Here is an 18869-nt window from a genome sequence, read left to right on the forward strand (position 1 = left end):
TTATTACAAATTTGAATTCTTAAGAAATACACATTTCAACAAATTACAGAAAAGGCCTTAGTAGTCTTTCAAACGCTTTGGATACTTTAAAGTGAAATGTCATTTCAGCCACAGTGGTCCAATTCTGCCCTCCTGCTTCTGATCCCTTCCTCTGCTGAAGACTGTGAACACAGCTCGTGAGAAACCAAGGAGGTGGCCTGAACGGCCTTACAAGTAAAAACGCTGACATTCTGATTTGACAGAGCTGTGTTACACACCCAGAGTGAGGCTGCAGAAAGAAGATACTAATAAATGAAGGCCTTCAAAGGTGGTTGGCTGTTTTGTTTTGTTTTTTAAGTCAAGTCATTCAGTTTGTGATTAGTGTTTAAAACCCTGAAGATATTTAATACAGAATAAAAACAATATGCTCAAAGTACATGTTTCACTATCATAGACACCATATTCATGAACCTGGCTTTGGTTTTGGCAATACACAATTTTTGGTTTGGAAGTGAACAATGAAAATCTGATGTTTCACATTCAATACCAAGTGTTTAACAACCTATGTTAAAAGGACAACACAATCTTTGAAAGGAAAAAAAAAATAAACCAACTATGTAAGCTTTATTTTAACAATGGAAGTTAAAGCTAAAACTTGTTTTGCCTAATTGCTGACATCTATATAAATTACTAAAATATATATATCTTTAATTTCTGGCTACTTTTGGACCATCTGTATTCCACAGGAAAGTTGTGATTTCTGCAAAAGCAGATGCATAGTACCACACGGAGCGGAGAGACATAAATTTCTATTGGGGTGGGGCTGCGAGATCTTGGCTACTGAGTCAGTCATTTGGAGGTTCAAAATCTGTTTTTACATTACTATTATTTGTACAGGAACAATATACAGACCGAGGGACCTGAATTTTGAAACAGCTAGACAGTGATATAAACAAACATTTCTATCTGGGGGTGAAAAAATGAATCTATTATAATACAAGAATGAAAAACGGGGGGTTAACAGTATCTCAGGCACTGCATCCCTCCTAGCACCCTTTGGTTTCGGATGGAGCTCTCACTTTACACATCAGTGCATCGTAGGATAGAGCATGTTTATATTTTATTTCATCAAAAGTGCCATTTGGTATGTCAAGATGTAAAGCTTATCATTGTCTTTTGTTCTCCTTCAGCAAGTAGAGGGCCAATAAAGCAGGGTGTGTTAGTTAGGCGAATTCCTATAAGGCACTTTACTGTTCTCATATTGGACAGTGAGGTACACAGGATACATTTCTAGGGTTCGTTGCTGTTAAAAAACAAAACAAAAAAAAAGAGGAATAGCACCATATTGTGACATTAGCTGAGAGTTGGGCTTCATTATGTTCTTCTCATGCAAACTTGGCAGCGGCTGACATGGGTGCGTAGTTCCCCTGCCTTCAAGGTTGATGGAGTAGGCTTCCTAGAATCCAAGAAGGAGACAAACATTAGAATCTCACCATATTAGTAAGTTTAAAATGAAAGTTTATGCCTGTGGTTGGGAAATACCATTTTGATTCTTGACACAAATTCCGACACCATTTTTATTTCTCCTTAACCATTAAACCAGCCATTCTTGTTCTTATTCAAGTGTGCTCAAGTCAATTTTGATTCATAGCATCCTACCATGGTCAGAAATCCACAAGTGCTCGATCAAAACTTAAAATTCACTGCTGTTAAATCGGTTCCACCACACAGCCGACCCTCCACGAGGTTTCTACGATTGAAATCTTAATGAAGGAGACTCTCCATCTTTTCCTCAAGGAGTTTCTGGTGGATTAGAGCCACCGGAGCCTTGAGGAAGTCTGGTTAGCAGCACAATACGCCTAGAGTTTCTGATAATTCATTAACTGGGCTCCAATACATATTGGGCTATTAACAAAAAGGTCAACAGTTCAAACTTAACAAGTTGTTCTGCAGGATGAAGGTGAGAAATAGCCTGCTCTACAAATTTACAGCTTCAGGGGTATCCATGAGTCATAACTGACTTGACAGCTGTGGGTCTGGCTTTGTTTGAGGTTACCGTGAGCTGGGCACTGTGCTGGCTGCCTTTCATACACAAGCTTTACGATACATATGGCACTGCACCTGCCTCCCCCAAGCATGGCACCTGAAGTAAAATGACTTGCTCAGGTCCACAATGCTAGCTAGGATAGGGATGAAATCTTCTTGCCTCCTCTTTGTTTGGTCCCCAAGACTGAACCATTTTTCACTGTACTACTCTAATTTCTTGTACTGTATTTTAGTATTTTTTTAAAAAATCTATTCAAGTAGATTATAATCTCTTGCAGAATAGGCAACTTGACCACTACCCAAGAGGCTGGTAATTCAAACCTATCCAGTGGCTCTGAAGAAGGCAGCCCTGGAGATTTGCTTCCTTAAAGACGGCAGTCACTGAAAGCATATGGGGAAGTTCTACTTTATCTCAAGGGGTTGCTGTGAGTCAAAACTGACCCACTGCTTTAAACAACAAGAAGTACATCTTGCACACACAGTAAGCATTCATTAAACAGTGACTGGATGATGAAATGGGTACTCAGGAATAATTACAAAGATCCCAAAGTATTTGAAGGACTTATACATAAATTATTGTATTTGAGGAGTCTCTGGGAAGGGCAGTTACGTAGTGGGCTATTAACAGAAAGGCTGGAGGTTTGAACCCCCTCAGAGGCACTTTAGAAGGTCAGTCTGTCAATCCAGTCTTGTAGGGTCCAGCCTTGAGGAATCTATGGAGTGTGGTGCTATTTTGTCATGCATTGGGTCATCAAGAGTTGGAATCAACAGGGCAACAACTCTCTCTGTTTTTGAAATTTGGTTTATTTAGCCTTGAGGCCAAAGAGCAAAGATATTTTTCCCTTTCTCACTGCTGTTGGGACAATTCTAACACACAGCTGACCCTCCAGTGGGTTCGCAGAAGGAGCCAGTCCCACTTTCTCCTGTAGAGCAGCTGGTTGGTTTAAACCACGAGAGAAGCACTGCCTTTGGGTTAGTAAGGCAACTCTGTGGACCTTGCCCCCAAGGCTCACTGAGAAGACAGTACTCCAAATTCTTCCCTGATCCTTGTAATGCTACATGATTTTGATTGCTAGAAAGGTAAGTCTGAACTAAAACAGGTACTAATGAAGTCTTATTAAAATTAAAGTATCTATATACTTTGCCCAAACATGACTGATAATTTTAGTAGTAATTTTTGGTGGAAATTTTGTTGTTGTTGTCATTGTTAGGTGCCATTATGCCAGTTTCTACTCATAGATACCCTACATGCAAGAGAATAAAATCCTGTCCAATCCTGTTCTTGCTTTACAGCCTCTGCTGTGTTTAAGCCCATAGGAGGCAGTCTCAAAATGAGGTATGAGATCTTATTCAAATTAACAGAATCTTACCCAATTTACTTTAAAAAGTATATGTGTTCACTGTACCATGTTCCTAGTTCTAAAAACCCTGATTATTTCCTAGTCCTCTGCCAATATGTCAGCTCCAACTTATAGGGACCCTCTATTAAATTTCCCAGAATGCAAATGCTTGTTGGAGGTAGATTTGAACTGCTGGCCTTTTGGTTAGTCCAAGATGTTATCAACTATGCTGCCACCAGAATTCCTCATTATTAGATACAAATCCTGTAAGAAAAAGCTCCAGCAGTTGAGACATCAACGGTACAGGCACTTTGCTCTAGAAAATGGTTGCATTCTTTCTTTAGAGTTGATGTCAAGTTTCCAGTAGCCTAAAAAGGCTGGAACAAGCTACCATTTAGGCAGGGTGGGTCGTTTTTTAATGCTCTACGAATTATGAATAGTGACTATATTCCATCTCCTTTTATGGTTTCAGCTCGAAAGAAGTAAGATCAGAGCAGAGTTCTACATCATTCTCTCCAAAAAGGTAGAGACGAAAGGGCTTATCTCCAGGGGTGAGAAGCATTTATTTCGGGAATGAACAGTAAGTAATTGTTCAAGCTCCATCAGCCTCCTGCGTCTGCTGCAGCAGCGGCCACAGCTGGTACTAAATAAAGGATAGAGGATTCATTATGTGCTACTGTCCATTAGGGACTGGGCCAGCCTCCAAATTAACTTCAACAAGGTTATCAGCCACACGGGACAGGCGTTTTAAAGGTGATATTTGGTAATGGGGGGAAAAAAGGAGCGGGGAGGTTTCCCCTATCAATTTCAGCTTCATTTGTGCTGAAATTAATTTTTATTTGCACAGTTCTTAAAAAAAGGTCACTCAGAACTCACATGCCCATTTTTATGTACAGTAAATTTGGCATTGTAGATGCTATGAAAACAAACTGCTCGCTTCCTTCTCCTGCATTAGCACAAAGTATACAATATTTTGTTTGGAGGATACTTATTTATTTCAAATTGGTACAGCCTAGGGCTAGGGTCAGTTCTGTCATTCAGCAGAGTCACTAAGAGTCATCTTCAACTCAATGGCATTTAACACTACAACCACCTAGAAAAAAATGACAATTACTCTCCCTCCTCCACAATTCTCTAGTAAATAGTAAAATCAAACTTATCCCTTAGTTTTACTTCTGATAGTGTCTTAGTTAGCTTCCACACGGGAATAAAAACCCCATTACTTTAAGTGGAAGAACTATCCATAACTATTATTTTATAATAATTTTTAAGGCTTTGTGCTGTAATATGCAATGACAGGTAATTGAAAATACAAGGAACAAATGAGGCCAGAACCCTGTAAGAGTAGGTGATTCCAACTTACTTGAACATCTCGTTTCTCTCTATAGTGGCAAGCCAAAAGCTGTAAGCGTTTGCATAGTAATTACAAGTTCCTCTGCCATGGCACTCAATGAATGGCGCACTTCTAAATTCTTCCAGACAGGAACCGGGTGATGCGAGGGCTTGGCCAGAACCTTCGGCACCAGCGCTGGTGTGCTGGGGGACAAATGTGAGCAGTGAGTCAGAGCATTCCCTCCCTGGAGCCCAGGAGATTTATTGTTCCTCAGCAAGGAGCCAGGGTGCTATTTTCTGGAAAGTGGGTACTCTCCAGCCTCATGAGGTTACCACATAATCCCCGCTGTGCACAAACACCCCTCCAAACACTTCCCAGATGGTCCCTCTAAGTCACTCCCTGCTTCCCTGGCTGGGTCACAGCCATGTTCTGTACAGCACCCAGAAGTCAGCTAGGAGCCCTTCCCAAAATAGCAGATGATCAGTCCAACTCAATTAGAATTGAAAGAAATGTCAACCTTCCTATATATTCTTTTTGAACATGAACTATTACTATGGAACTAAAATTTCTTTTCACCTTAAGACATGAGGCAGTAGCCAAAATGTGCAAATAACATTAGACTCAACTGATGTGAAAACGGATTTCAGAAACAAAGCTCAACTTTTATTAGATGCTGCATGGATCTTTTCAAAAGGAGAGACTCTGAAGAAAGAAGAAAAAAATACTACTATAAGTAATTATTAAATTGCATTTTTATCAAATGAAGTCAAATGAGCCTACCTGTCCTCAGAAATCAAGAACTTCCAACAAATGATCTAAAAGCTTGAATTGGACACTATCAAGCATTTTCACAACTATTTTTTTTCTTATATAAGAAATACAAATTCTAAAATTTGGGGCCTGCAGCCTTTGAAGACATAGTTACCTCACTCAGTTTCCACATGAAAAAGCTAGGATTCTGGGACATTTATTTAGTATCTGTTCAAGATAAAACTTCGAAGGCAAAGTTGAGACATCAACAAGGGTCTACAGATTTCTGGAAGAAAGTTTCTCCACTTCAAATAAAAATTCATAAAGATGAAGACGGTATCATGGATGGCATTGTACATATTGGATGCTCTTAGTCCCTAGGACAGAATACTGACTCAGATTTTACTGGCACGCTTAGTCTCCTTAGATTTGACATGAGTTCAGATCAATATGCAGCAAAGTCTAACATCTAGGAAGTACAGAGACTTTCCACAACTCTTAAATCACCATCAATGTTCCTTCTAAACTAAGTCTGCTTGTGAAATACTTTGAGCTAAGTGAATTCAGAAAATAGTCTGCAAAGCAGACTTAGATGTGTGTGGTGTTTATTTGCTAAAGTTTTAATTCTGACAAACTGCAAAACTTGAAGCTGTCAGCACACACCTCAGAAAGATTGTTCTTCTCTGAGAAACTCCCTTTTGTCAATTAATGCACACAGATGAGGATCTATTAGTGGGAGCCGCTCATGGAAACCATTCAATAACTGCAAGGAAATGGATTAATACTAGTGGTTTCTCTTATTAAGGGAACTGAGCAAATCATTGCTCCTTGAGGCCACTGTCAGACAGAACACGGAGCTGAATGAAGGATGCTGTGGAATTTCTTACACTTTTCATCTATCAGGTTAGGGATTAGCCCATCTTTCCCTGCCAGCTTTCTCTCCCTTATAAGGGTAAAATCAGGGAGAATACAAAATTAAAATCAATGATTGATTGGCTAGAGGAGTATTTATAGCTCTGATCATATATAAAGTACCAGAGTAATCAGGTAAAAGTATACAATCTTTTTCTTGAAATAGTCTTACTCCATTCTTCCAACCCTTCATTTTGACGTTTCCCTACAATTGTGCTCATTTATCTTTGAATCCGTTAAGGAGGAGCCCAAAGAAACAGTCATTTATAACCTCAGAAAAGAGTTGTGAGGTTACTTTCCCTGTCAATCCAATATTGTGAACTAATGGACATTCAAAGATCAAAATGGATAGCCTGGCCAGTCCTCTGAGTTGGAAGATAATAATTGGCTGATAATGGTCATCCTGAAGGTATTTGGGTAGAAGTATTTACTGGGCTATGACAAATTCCAGTATAAACCTAATCTTAAAACTTAGAGGGGTGTGGGTTTTTTAATACATTTGATCAATACTTTAAACTATTGTTGTTGTTGTTGAGTACCATTGAGTTGGAACCAACCCACAGGTCACTCTCCAACAGGTTTGCAGAGGCACTTAATTGCACAGGAAGAGACTGTCTAACCTTCTCCGATGTAGCAGGTGTTGTATTGGAACCACACACCTCTGGGGTCACAGTGCAGTTTCTTACCACCTAGGCCACTTTAAACTGAAGTAACAAAAATAATAAGCTGTAAGAGGCATCTCAATAGGTACCGTATTTCTTGTGTGAATTAGCTTCTCAAGGAGAGAGTAAGTCTAGGGAGGTCTGACCTATGGGGCAGGTGGTGAAGGCTGAGCAGTTCTCACTCTGTGACAGACACAGGACCCTCAGACTCCCAGTAACAGGCCCAGGAAGACTTTGATGAAGAACTCCTGCCTTGCTTTTAGGAAAGAGCACTCCTCTAGATCATCCATAAGTGTTTTCTTCCAAGTCAAGCATTCTGCTTTCAAGCTTTTAAGTGTGTTTTAAATGAGTGCCTCCCACATATAAGCACTGCTCCTCCTTTTCCTCAAAAACTGGCCTGACAGCCTGACAGAAAAGCTCATCCTGAGGCCAGTTCTGGGAAGAGATCTGTGGAGCATGTGAGTGGAGTAGCTGGAAGGGGAGTGGAGGCATCAGGCGTAGAATTCTAGAAAGAACCTCATCTACTTATTATGGTATTAAGAGTAGTAATGCAAGAGGAGGGCTTCTGACTGGGTGCTGCAGATTCTGGCTGTGTCCACACACAACACATTGGGCGGTTGTGGAAGCGGGATTGTCCAAGGGAAGGTGAGGGACCTGGCACGTGACACAGAGAGTCTGAGAGGACCAGCAGAGTGATGACAGAGAAGAGGAGGGGAAAGCACTTCTCTTGAAGTGACTGAGTTTTCTAGGGCACTTACCATGACAAAGGAATAGCCAATCCAGAGGGAAGACCAGCCATTGGGGCACTGTGGTATCTGGATGGTCTGGCTGTGCACGGCCATCACCATGGCAGGTGCCTCACATACAGCACACCTGGAGGAAACAAAACCAACACAACACAGTGAGGAGAAAGGCACAAGGGGACAGTCTTTTTTATTCTTCTTCCGCCCCCCCCCCCAATTATTTTCATACTCTCTCCTCTGGGTGCTTTCTGATTCAACGACTTACAAGACAATTTAAGCTCTGCTTTTGTTATTTTTATGTGGTGTCGAGCTGGAAGCAACACACAGCTGGCCCTCCAGTGGTTTTTCAGAGGCAGTAAATCTCAACGGAAGAAAATGCTGGTCTTTCTCCCACATAGCGGCTGGGAGAGTCAAAGAGCATGCATTTTTGAGTTGGCCACACAGTTCCTTAACACTAGGCCACCAGAGCATCCCTAACATTCCTTTAATGCTACAAAGGAAAATCAGACAGCAACATTACACTAACAGCTATCCCCTACAAGCCTGAGGTGACACGTGACTTGTCTTCTCTTTCGTGCATTTTTAAGGTTTCCCGGGATTTTTTTTTTACTATAAGTACATATTTGAACAAATGTAATTCATGCTTAAGTAGCATTCAAATACTACTATTTCTGAGTGGGAAGAGTTTAAGCTACTAAGAGTACTTAATGTTAAAAATAAAGTTAACAAATTAGAGAAAGTCAAATAATGCATGCATTGCATTTAAAGCAGGATGTTCACCTGAGGAAAAGTATTCCTGGCCTGAGCCAAACAGACTTGTCTGTGTGTCCCAGGCTGACTCTGGAACTCCACTAACTCACACACTCATTGGTGTCAAGTGGAAACCGACCCCTCCATTGGGAGTGCATGGGAGGAGGTTACCTGTCTGGTTCCTGAAGGGCCACTGATGGATTTGAACCTTCTGAGAGGCTCTGCCTTTGTATTAACAGTGTAACTCCCTACAGACACTATTCCCAGGCCTCAGCTGTCTAAGGCAGGGAGCGAGCAGCAGAAAGCTGGTAGCTGCAGCAACTCTCAGAGAACATGCCGAAGGGCAGGAGGTTTCCCAAGTCCGGCTGGCTCAGGCTCAGCCGCTGGTACAGCATCCAGGAATAAATGAGAACAACACAGTGTTCTGACTAAAAGCCGCTCAATTAAGGGAACCCTTTGTTGGTGGGATAATGTTTTGTTAAAAAATTAAAACAGCAGCAGTACAATAATTGCATTCAAGCCACAAAATGAACAGAGTGTTAACAATGCTGATAAATGAATATAAATGTTGTTAATAATTACACCTAGTTATGCTGGGACATTTGCATGAAAATGGATGACAAGTAGGAGGAGGGTCTAAATTAAGCATGTGCTTTTCCTTAGACACTCTGTGTGTGTGTGTCTGTGTGTGTTGTGTCATTTTCTATTTTATTCATAGAAATGCAGATGAATTAAAAGATTCAGTTAAACAACAGCTACAGAAATTGGCCTTATACATCTGCCACCATCTGTCTGCCATATACAAGAAACAGAGTTATAACATGGAGAAAAGCACTTTCTTTTTGTCGGGTTCCCTTGTGTGACAGGGGTCCAAAGGACTTTACAGAGGGTTGTTCTGACCCTCATCAGATGGGGCGAGGGGCTAGGGAAACAAAGACGCAGATGTAAAACAAATTCATCTCTTCTTAAAATTCATGTGATCCAATTCTCTGTACTATTTATGAAGAAACTAACACCACAGTTTGCTGTGTCAAAGCCACAACTGGGGCTCAGTCCTCCTTCCTCGCCAGCCAGTGCTTTTTGAAACTACAGCAGTTCTGCCATCTGTACGTAAATCAATGATGGCTCTTGTCTGCAGATACTAGAAAATGTTTAGGCAATTTTGCACAACTTTTAGGATGAAAACAGAAAAGCTGCTATCATTTCTACTCAAACTGAAGAATTTCATGTGATTAGCCATTTCTAAAAATAAGCTTTAGGACCTTCCCAAATAGAAGATCTGAGAAGGAGAAACTTCCTGAGAAGTTTCTGGAAACTATTTCATTAAAGCAACCATGGAAACCTTGGTGTTCAGAGCCAAGGAGAGAGGGCAGCATCATTACAGAAAGAAGTGGGAGCTAGGGACTGCTCAGTAGCGGTTTAAGAGACATGACTGAGAAGTTTCTTTGAATGTTGAGTTTCCACAGGTCTCTAATGAGATAACTCCGCAAACTCCTGAAATGGAACATCCTGGGACATCTAAACAGCTAAGATTCTTGTTTAGGCTTCTAAAACCAGATGGTTTTACTGGAAATAATGTGTCTACAGAGGAAATACATCTAAGACACACGGCTGTTCCTGTGGCTGGCCTTCCATTTCAACTCTCTCATTGTCGTCACGTCAGAATCAACCTACAGTTATCCTCCATTGGGGTCCTGACGCTGTCAATCATTTGGGAGGATACTGCCCAGGCTATAAATCTGCAATACTTAAAAAGTATGCCATAACTCCTTTGTTATCAAACAGATAAAGATCAAACACCAGTTTTATTGAAAAAATAAGCAGGAAACATTAAAATTAATACTTATTTTCTACCTTATCATCCAAGGAAAGCTAAACAAAAACACAAAGGTTGTTAGTTTTCCTACTGGTACACCAGGCAGGTTCTGAGCAAGAAAAGCGTCAACAATGAAAACAATAGACTCTCGGGGATGCAGTGTGCAGTCATAGGTTCTATTTTTCCCAAAAGTGGAATTCTAAAAGTGTGACAGATAACATTTCCCATTTTATAAACCATAAACATAAAATTTCTTATATCTCCAAGAGGACAATAGCAAAGAAGACCTCTTAATTGAGGGAAGGTAACAAAAAGTATTTTTCCCGTTTAATGGGCACTTAGTCTTTCTATCCCAGATTCCTACAGGGTATACTCACTAACTGCCATGGAGTCATTTCCAACTTCCCTGAGTTTAACCCTCCACTGAGTTTTCGAGGATCGATGGGAGGAGCCCATCTTTTCACCTGAGAAGTGGCTGACAGATTCTTGCTCTGGATGATGCCACATCTCTTATTAGAACTACAGCCTGTAAAGGTAAGGCTTTACAAGGCCTCAATCTATTGACATTATAACTGTTATTTGTCCCCTAAAATGGTCTCCAGTGATTGAGGAGTTAGTTAAGTGGATGACCACAAAACTTCTGTGACCATGCAAGGGCTCCTGTGGGGTGGCTCCGAGCATGCCCTCACTCCACCCTCTCACTGCAGGGTTCTTTATGGTCAAGAACTTGATTCCTCTACGGAAAAGAAAGGAAAATGCAGCTTTTGCTTGCTTTCACCTGCCTAAAGCAAACTTCATGACTTATTATTTTTTTTTCATCCATTACCTTGGTTTGTAAAAAGTGAAATGATAAAACTGTTTCATAGTCCAATTAACCTGTTCATCTGCTACTTTCTTATTATGCTTTAAGTGGAATTAAGGAATTTATTTTTAATTAGAAGGACAGAGGCAAAAAGAGGGCAACTGTGTACTTTTCAGTCACTAAAATTCCAAATATCCTTTTATTTTCTAACAGGACCATATATTAGTATGGCTAATTTTGGAACTCAATCTACACACGCATTCTCAATGTGGACAATAGTATCCTGTTGTTGTTGTTGTTGTTATATGTCGTCAAGCAGTGTGCAACTCATAGTGTCCAAGTGATGCAAAAAAATTTCAGGAGAGTAGAAAAAGTAATTATTACACCAGCATGGATATATAAATTAAACCACACCAAACCCTCTGTCATCAAGTCTGTTCCAGTTTATAACAGCCCTTCAGACAGAGAAGAACTGCCCACAGAACCTCCAAAGCTATGAATCTTTATGGAGCTGACAGCTTCACCTTTCTCCTGAGGATGGATGGAGGGAGGTTAGAACTTCTAACCTTTTGGTTAGTTGCCCAACATTTAACTTACTATATCACTCACCCACTCTCACCGTCATCAAGTCAGAACTGACTCATAGCGGATAACCCTCCCCAGTCGATTTTCAGAGGCTGTAAATCACATGGTTTATAATTTTTCTTCCCTGGAGCAGCTGGTGGTCTCAAACTGCTCACCTTTGTGTTGGTGGCACAACTTGTACAACTAGACACCTGAGCTCCTTACCTAACACTAGGGCTCCTGAGGTAGAAGCACAAGAAATACCATATAAAAAGAAACATACCATATATATATATGCAGGATTTAAATGTCTTGGCAGGTGACAAGGAGGAAAAAATTCTATAAAGATTCCAGGGGAAGAAAAAAAATAAAAATTGAGACATAGTGGCTGAGTGCTTATTGAGGAATCTAGCAATGTCCCTCGGCTCATTGGAGGAAACGACAGAACAGAGATAGGCCACACGTCACATCAAAATGTAAACTTGGCTTCAAAAATGGCATTGTATTGCTTGTGTTTTGTACTATAATATTTAAAGACAGTAACATATTTCCCAATTGAATTTGTATGGTTGACTTCTGTTTCAGAGAGTATCACTTTGAATAGTCTGAATGAAGATAAATTGAATATTATGAAGGAACAGAAATCTCCCTCCAGGTTATAAGACATTTTTCTTCTTTAATTACCTATTCATTTGCCTCTAAAAATGTCCAACTTACCTGCTAATGAATGGTCTGATATTGTCCCCGGTGATGGGTGCCATGGACATGGGCATGGGCTCTGGAGTGGACAGCCAGTAGGAATAGTCATTTCTGGATGCAAAGTTGCACACATTGTTGATGTTGCAGAACAGGAATGGCATTGTACTAAACTTGCGGAGGCAGCTTCCAGCCGTACCTAGGAGCACAGTCAGAGAAAAAGCAAGGTAAATTTTCTTTATAATCTACAATGTGATGCTCCTATTTCCGTCATAATTCATGATCTCTATGCTGGTAACATAGTTCATAACGTAATGGATTTTGTCTGAAAGAAGTTGGGAACCATGAGTCACCTAGCAGGAGAAAGATGGGCAGTCTCCTCTCATAAAGATTTACAGCCTTGGAGACCAAATGGAGGGTTGCTGTCAGTGGGAATTGGCTTTGTGGCAATGGGTTTACCTCTATTTAAAATGATCTTAGGCTGGTTAGCACTGAAAGACATAAATTCAAGAATCAAAATCAAACCCACAGCCAATGAGTTGATTCCAATTCAGTAGTTGGAAGCTCTAAGTCTCTAAATAGTGACTCTCTAAAACAGAATAGAACTTCCCCACAAGGTCTGCAGGGCTGTAGTTTCCTCCAGAAGCCAACTGCCTCATCCTTCTCCATGAACGGGCTACCCTTCAGTTAGTGCCCTAGTGATGAACCACCAAGGCTCCGTCTCTCTATATATATTCAAGAGAACAAAATAATAGTCACTAGAACCAAAGATGGGAACATTGATATTTACATTATAGACGGAAAGAATTTAATGCATCCTGTAGACTAACATTGTTGAGAATGAACATTAACTGGAATTGCAAGTGACCAAAGGCAAAAGGGAAATGACATGAAATTCATGGAGAATATTTCTGATTATAGGAAATAAATCAGTTTCTCAGAAGAGATACATGCTCTCCTGAGTCCTAAAAGGAATTTTACATGTGGATTCTGTACTGTGGTCATTAAACAACACATTGGACAATATCTCCAACAATAGGTGGGGTTTTTTTCTTTGATATTCAGAGATGCTCTTCATGTAGCTGCTATTTCTGTCACTAACCTCGGTGACAAAGGTATCTCACACTTGGTGGCAAGTAACTTCAGGGGACAAAGATAATAAGGACAGATGTGGCACTTTCTGCTGATTTAAACTACTAAATGGATAAAGCTTAGAACATCAGAACATTCTGAACAGGATCAAATGGACAGGTTTGGAAGCAGTAAGTAAGCTGCCCTATTTTAAGAATATCAACAAAAACTGTCTTGTATATACTCTAGGTATGTCTTATTCTACTTGGTAATTTAAAGAAGTGATCCAAAGTATTATTAATTTTAAAACTTTCAAATATCCAACTAGTTAATTATATGTCTGATAAGGGACAAAATACTCAAGCACTACAACAAGATAAAGGTAAACAACCTAATCGCAAAATGGACACAGGATATAAACAGACAGTTCACCAGAGAAGACATTCAGATGGTGAACAAACACATGAAGAAATGTTCAAAATCCCTAGCTCTAAAAGAGAAGCAAATCAAAACAACTATGAGATATCATCTCACCCCAGTAAGAATAGCAAAATTCAACAGAGCAGCAAACAACAAATGCTGGCAAGGTTGTGGAGAAATTGGAACCCTTATTCACTGCTGCCAGGAATGTAAAATGGTGCAACCACTATGGAAGGCTCTATGGCACTTTCTTAAAAAGTTGCAAATAGAAATACCATTTGACCCAGCAATTCTACTACTGGAAATATACCTTAAAGAAACTATAACTGCCACCTATCTTTATTGCTAAGTTGTTCACAATAGCAAAAAGCTGGAAACAACCCTAGTGCCCATCAACAAATGAATGGATAGAGAAGTTGTAGTATATTCACACAATTGAATACTATGCAGCACTGAAAAACAAGGAACTCATGAAATATTATACAAAATGGGTGACCATTATGATCATACAATTATGCTGAGTGAAATAACTCAATCACAAAAGGACAAATACTTCATAATGCCACTGTTATAAAACAGGACTGACATCAGGGTTGGGGGAAACTAAGAAAAGAGGGGATAAATAATGTACACTGCATTGAAATAGATGAGGAAAAGAGTTGCTTAAAAGGAATATAGGAGTAGGTATCATTTGCATGACAATAGTCCTGAATAAGAGCTGGACTGGGGGAGCGGGGACTGTACAACAATGAAAGAATTTTTTTCCCAAGAGAAAAGTGAACTAGGGTGGGGGTTAGGGAGGAAAATGTGAAACAATGAATGAATGGAAATCCAAGTTCTATATAAACTTTCATTAAAATCTCAATTGAAAAAAAAATGAAAAAAAAAAAAACCAAAAACAACCCTTTCAGATATTCAGCCTTTCCTTTTTTTTTAAGCTAGCCATACATAAATATATATATACATTTCATAAATACACACATTAGTAGTTGAATTCATGATTAATATAAATGAAGGAAGGAAATAGAGTCAAGCCTATCTTTCTTTAATCATTGTTATAATGGTTCACTTAACTGTCTAAACTCCTGGCCAGAGATAAGCACAGTGTTATACCAAAGTTAAAAGAAAAACAGTTGTTGAGATCCCAGCTCATGGTGACCTCAAATATGCCAGAGTAGAAATGTTCTTCGTAGACTTTACCACAGCTGTGATCTTTTGGAAGTAAACTGCCAAGTCTTTCTTTCAAAGTGCCTCTCCGTGGACACAGAGTGCTCAATAAGCACTTGATAAATCCATGTTGAATGAACATATGAAAGTTCAGACTACTTACCCAAGTCCTGGCCGTGGGCCCGTTCATTGCCTTGTACATAGAGCAAAGAGTACCCATGGTAAAGAATTTTGGTCCCAGGAGGACACTGCGGGTCATCTATTGTTTGACTGTGCCTGGTCACAAGGAAGCCATGATCAACAGAGGGGGTGCCTGGGGGGCCCATGGATCCTGGTGGCCCATCAGGGCCTGGGGGACCAGGAAATCCTCTTGGACCTATAAGAAAGAAGACAAAATGTTTGCCCTAATCATAGAACAACAACAACAACAGTCATACACAGATTACCCCAAAAGACTTCACAACTTTTGTCTCAGAAGAGTTTTTAATATTTTATATTTCTACAAAGCATCTTATCTTTTAACATTATAACAACAGATTCAGTGAAAGAGAAAACCTAGTAATTCAGCAACTCATCAACTCATCACATAACTTTATCCTCTTATTATATACTACCTCAAGATATTCTTATAAGCACAGTGCTTAGTGTATAATAGACACTCAGTAAATTTAGCTCTATGAATAAGCCAATTTATTCACGGTCAAATATACCTCAACTATATATGCTGTTATATAGCCACACTTTTGTGGTTCTTCTAAGGAAAGCTTATTATTACTTTAAGAAGAGTTCTTAAAACCACCTCATATTAAGGTGGGTTTGTCCTAAAGAAACCACTCCAAAGCCCATGGTCGTATAGAAGGAAGTTCCTGTGTAACTGGTCTGCTGGTTTGTGATCACTGTTCAATTAATCGATGTTCCTATTTCCTGTGTTAAGTTCAGGATGATGTTAAACTGCCTTTAGCAATTAATTCATTATGGGATATATACGTGAGATCCTTCTTTCTAAGATTTTTTATCTAATATTAGTGGCCTTTTGGTCAATTCTCAAATTATTTTTCAGTTTCACATTCCATTGTCTGCTACTCAAATAGCATTTCTGAAGCTGCATCCCACTCCCCTCAGAGGGAACTGCACAAGACCATCACAACTGGCCTTCTTTCAACCACATCTGAAAAATATACAGTCTGGTGAGCATCAATCTCTCTACTAGGAAAAAACTGACAACCCCTTCACTCATGTTGTTGCTGTTGTTATGTGTTATAGAGCCTACAACTCATAGTGACCCTATGTACAATGACTCTGAACCCCGACCTATCCTAAGTCCATCTCATTGTTTCCGACACATCTACTCCAATTACTCCATTTCATCTGACAAACAGATTCTTGGGAATCTTTCAAGTAACATTCTTAATGTTTCCACATTAAGGTTTCCATATGCCCATGCCTATTGCTTGGAACTAAACAAGAAAAATGCAATTGGTCTGTGAGGATGCATCATATACCTGGAGGCCCAAAGGGTCCTGTCTCTCCCTTCTGACCAGGAGCACCATCATATCCTGGAAGACCTGGGGGTCCAGGCAAACCCTCTAATCCGGTCACACCTAAAATAAAGGAAACAGAGTTTATCATCTAGGCCTGGATAGCAGTACAGTTCATAATTTCCTTGCTTTATGAAATGTCTCAGTCTTTTGGAGAGGCAAATATAAAGCCTTTGAATGGAGATAAGAACGTTTTCCAGGAGAGAGCTGAGTTGTTTCCTGCCAAGTCTAGATGCAGAGATTTGTTTTTCACTATCTAAATTCTGAGTTCTCCTTAGTTTTTTGTTAACATTGTTGGTATTATTTTGTAAGTCGTGTTTGGAAGAACAGGCAATGGTGTGTGTGTGTGTGTGTGTGTTTGTGTGTGTGTGTGTGTGTGTGTGTGTGTGAGAGAGAGAGAGAGAGAGAGATTTAACTTATTTTAGTCTTCTCAAAAGTTTGCCCCTTGGCCATTTCTCTCTCATTGTCATCAAGCAGGAATCAACTCAAAGTTAACCCTCTAGTGGTTATTTGGAGGCTCTAAGTTGGAAGGGAAGACATTGACCATCTTTCACCCTCAGAGCTGCTGGCAGATTTGAGAATCACTGCCTTTGGGTTGGCAGCACAACTCCACACAGACAACACCACCAAGAACTCATGATGGGACTGGGATTTGAAATCATTTCTAAGTGACTGTAAAGTCATTCTCGTTCCATCACTCTGCATTGTCACTGCATATCCTTGGCCATAGTCCAGCATTTTACATCATTTTAGACAAATAAAAAAAAAATAATGAACTGACATAGATATCTTTCATCTACATGGTTATCTATTCCTGGGTCTCTTTAAACTTATATTTGTATGGCTGCTACCTGTCAGCTAGAACCAAATTCACTATATTTTTTTTCTACCAGTCCCTTACCAACTATTGGCAGCGGTATCATGTGCTGTTGAGTTGATTCAAACTCTCAGCTATCTGCTGACAGAGTAGAACTCTCTCACAGGATTTCCTAGGCTGAAATCTTGAAGGGAGAAAATTGTTGCTTTTTAGGTGCCATTGATTGATCTCTGACACTCTTTATATAACATAACAAAAGTGTGCCTGATCATGCATCATCCTTACAAACTCTGCAGACGGCCAGGATTGTCTCCCAAGGAGTGGCTTATAGGTTTGAACCACTGACCTTTCACATGCCATGCCACTGCATTACTAGTGCTCCCCCCTTACCAATAGTTCTCAGGATGGTAAGTATTTCATTTAAATGAGCATAAAGTCTCTATGTTAGGGTGTGTGGGAGCAATAACAGAAACCTTCTCCAGTCAAGGAGGGTTTTGGGGCCACTGTAGGAACTCAATGACTCTTATAATTCCAGTTTGTTGCATCCAGCCACACACTATCTGCAAGCTGGGAAAAGTGACCTAGTACCGATAACCCACATTTTTCCAACTGCAGATGGTCATAGAGAGTTAGTTGTTCCTCTGCCTATATTTTATTTTGGCTTTTTAGACTCCTTTAACAAATTCATTTAGTATTGTTATAAGTTTAAGGCAGGTGAAAGAGCAACATTTATTTATTTAATTTTATAATAATTACCAGAGAAATTTTTATTTTAGTCACATTGATCAAGGGGAATTCTCACTCATTCCATTCCCTCCACTAGACCAATTCACACATCACTCCCACACATCACTCCACACACAGCCTTTTAGTCCTACCTTGCTGTCCTTTAGGACCCGGAAGTCCCTGAAGTCCCTTCAGACCTGCTGGACCCTCAGGGCCAGGAAGCCCTGGCTCGCCTTTGATGACATGGTAAGGACCTGGTGGACCAGGAGGGCCTGGAAGACCTGTGAGAATCAGAGGTGTCACTTAACAATTTCACTGTAAACATATTAAGACAGAAAAGGCTTCTGAATGCAAGCCCGCTATGAAACACAGTTCAAATGGAATGATTTTTTTTTTAAATCATTACAAAACCTGAAGAAATCAAACCCTCAAAAGACACACATTTAATGTGCACATCTTTATTACTGAATTTAAATTTTTACTCTGGAATGCTCAGTGTTGGAAGAGACCCTGGATGCATCATTGTAAACTCCACTCAATTCTTGGGCCTTGTAGCCATAACTTGAATGTCACTTTCCAGTGATGTGAAGCTCACTCCTTTTTGAGGTGATTCAGTTCTTAGCTGGATAATTACGGAAAGTGCTTTCCTACATTTGTCTGAAATAAGCCTTCCTGAATATTTTAATTAACCACTGTCTTGAATTCTTCATGATGAGTAAACTCATTCCTTCTTTTGT

At 39.9% G+C, this 18869-nt stretch overlaps 1 protein-coding gene across 1 annotated transcript in view; it reads right to left on the minus strand.

Moving 5' to 3' along the window:
• Positions 1-1144: 1144 nt before the first annotated feature.
• Positions 1145-18869, minus strand: part of COL4A1 (collagen, type IV, alpha 1) — a 175798-nt gene continuing 158073 nt past the window's right edge. The window contains exons 46-52 of the mRNA XM_006901562.1: positions 18285-18413; positions 16554-16652; positions 15215-15427; positions 12415-12592; positions 7781-7895; positions 4729-4901; positions 1145-1435 (exon numbers count right to left, since the gene is read on the minus strand). Of these exons, the coding sequence (XP_006901624.1) occupies positions 1354-1435; positions 4729-4901; positions 7781-7895; positions 12415-12592; positions 15215-15427; positions 16554-16652; positions 18285-18413 (989 nt within the window). The 3' untranslated portion in view covers positions 1145-1353. The remainder of the gene's footprint in view (positions 1436-4728; positions 4902-7780; positions 7896-12414; positions 12593-15214; positions 15428-16553; positions 16653-18284; positions 18414-18869) is intronic.

This window comes from Elephantulus edwardii, unplaced genomic scaffold (genome assembly GCF_000299155.1).
Source record: "Elephantulus edwardii isolate Elephantulus edwardi_28Jun2011 unplaced genomic scaffold, EleEdw1.0 scaffold00332, whole genome shotgun sequence".
NCBI lineage: Eukaryota > Metazoa > Chordata > Mammalia > Macroscelidea > Macroscelididae > Elephantulus > Elephantulus edwardii.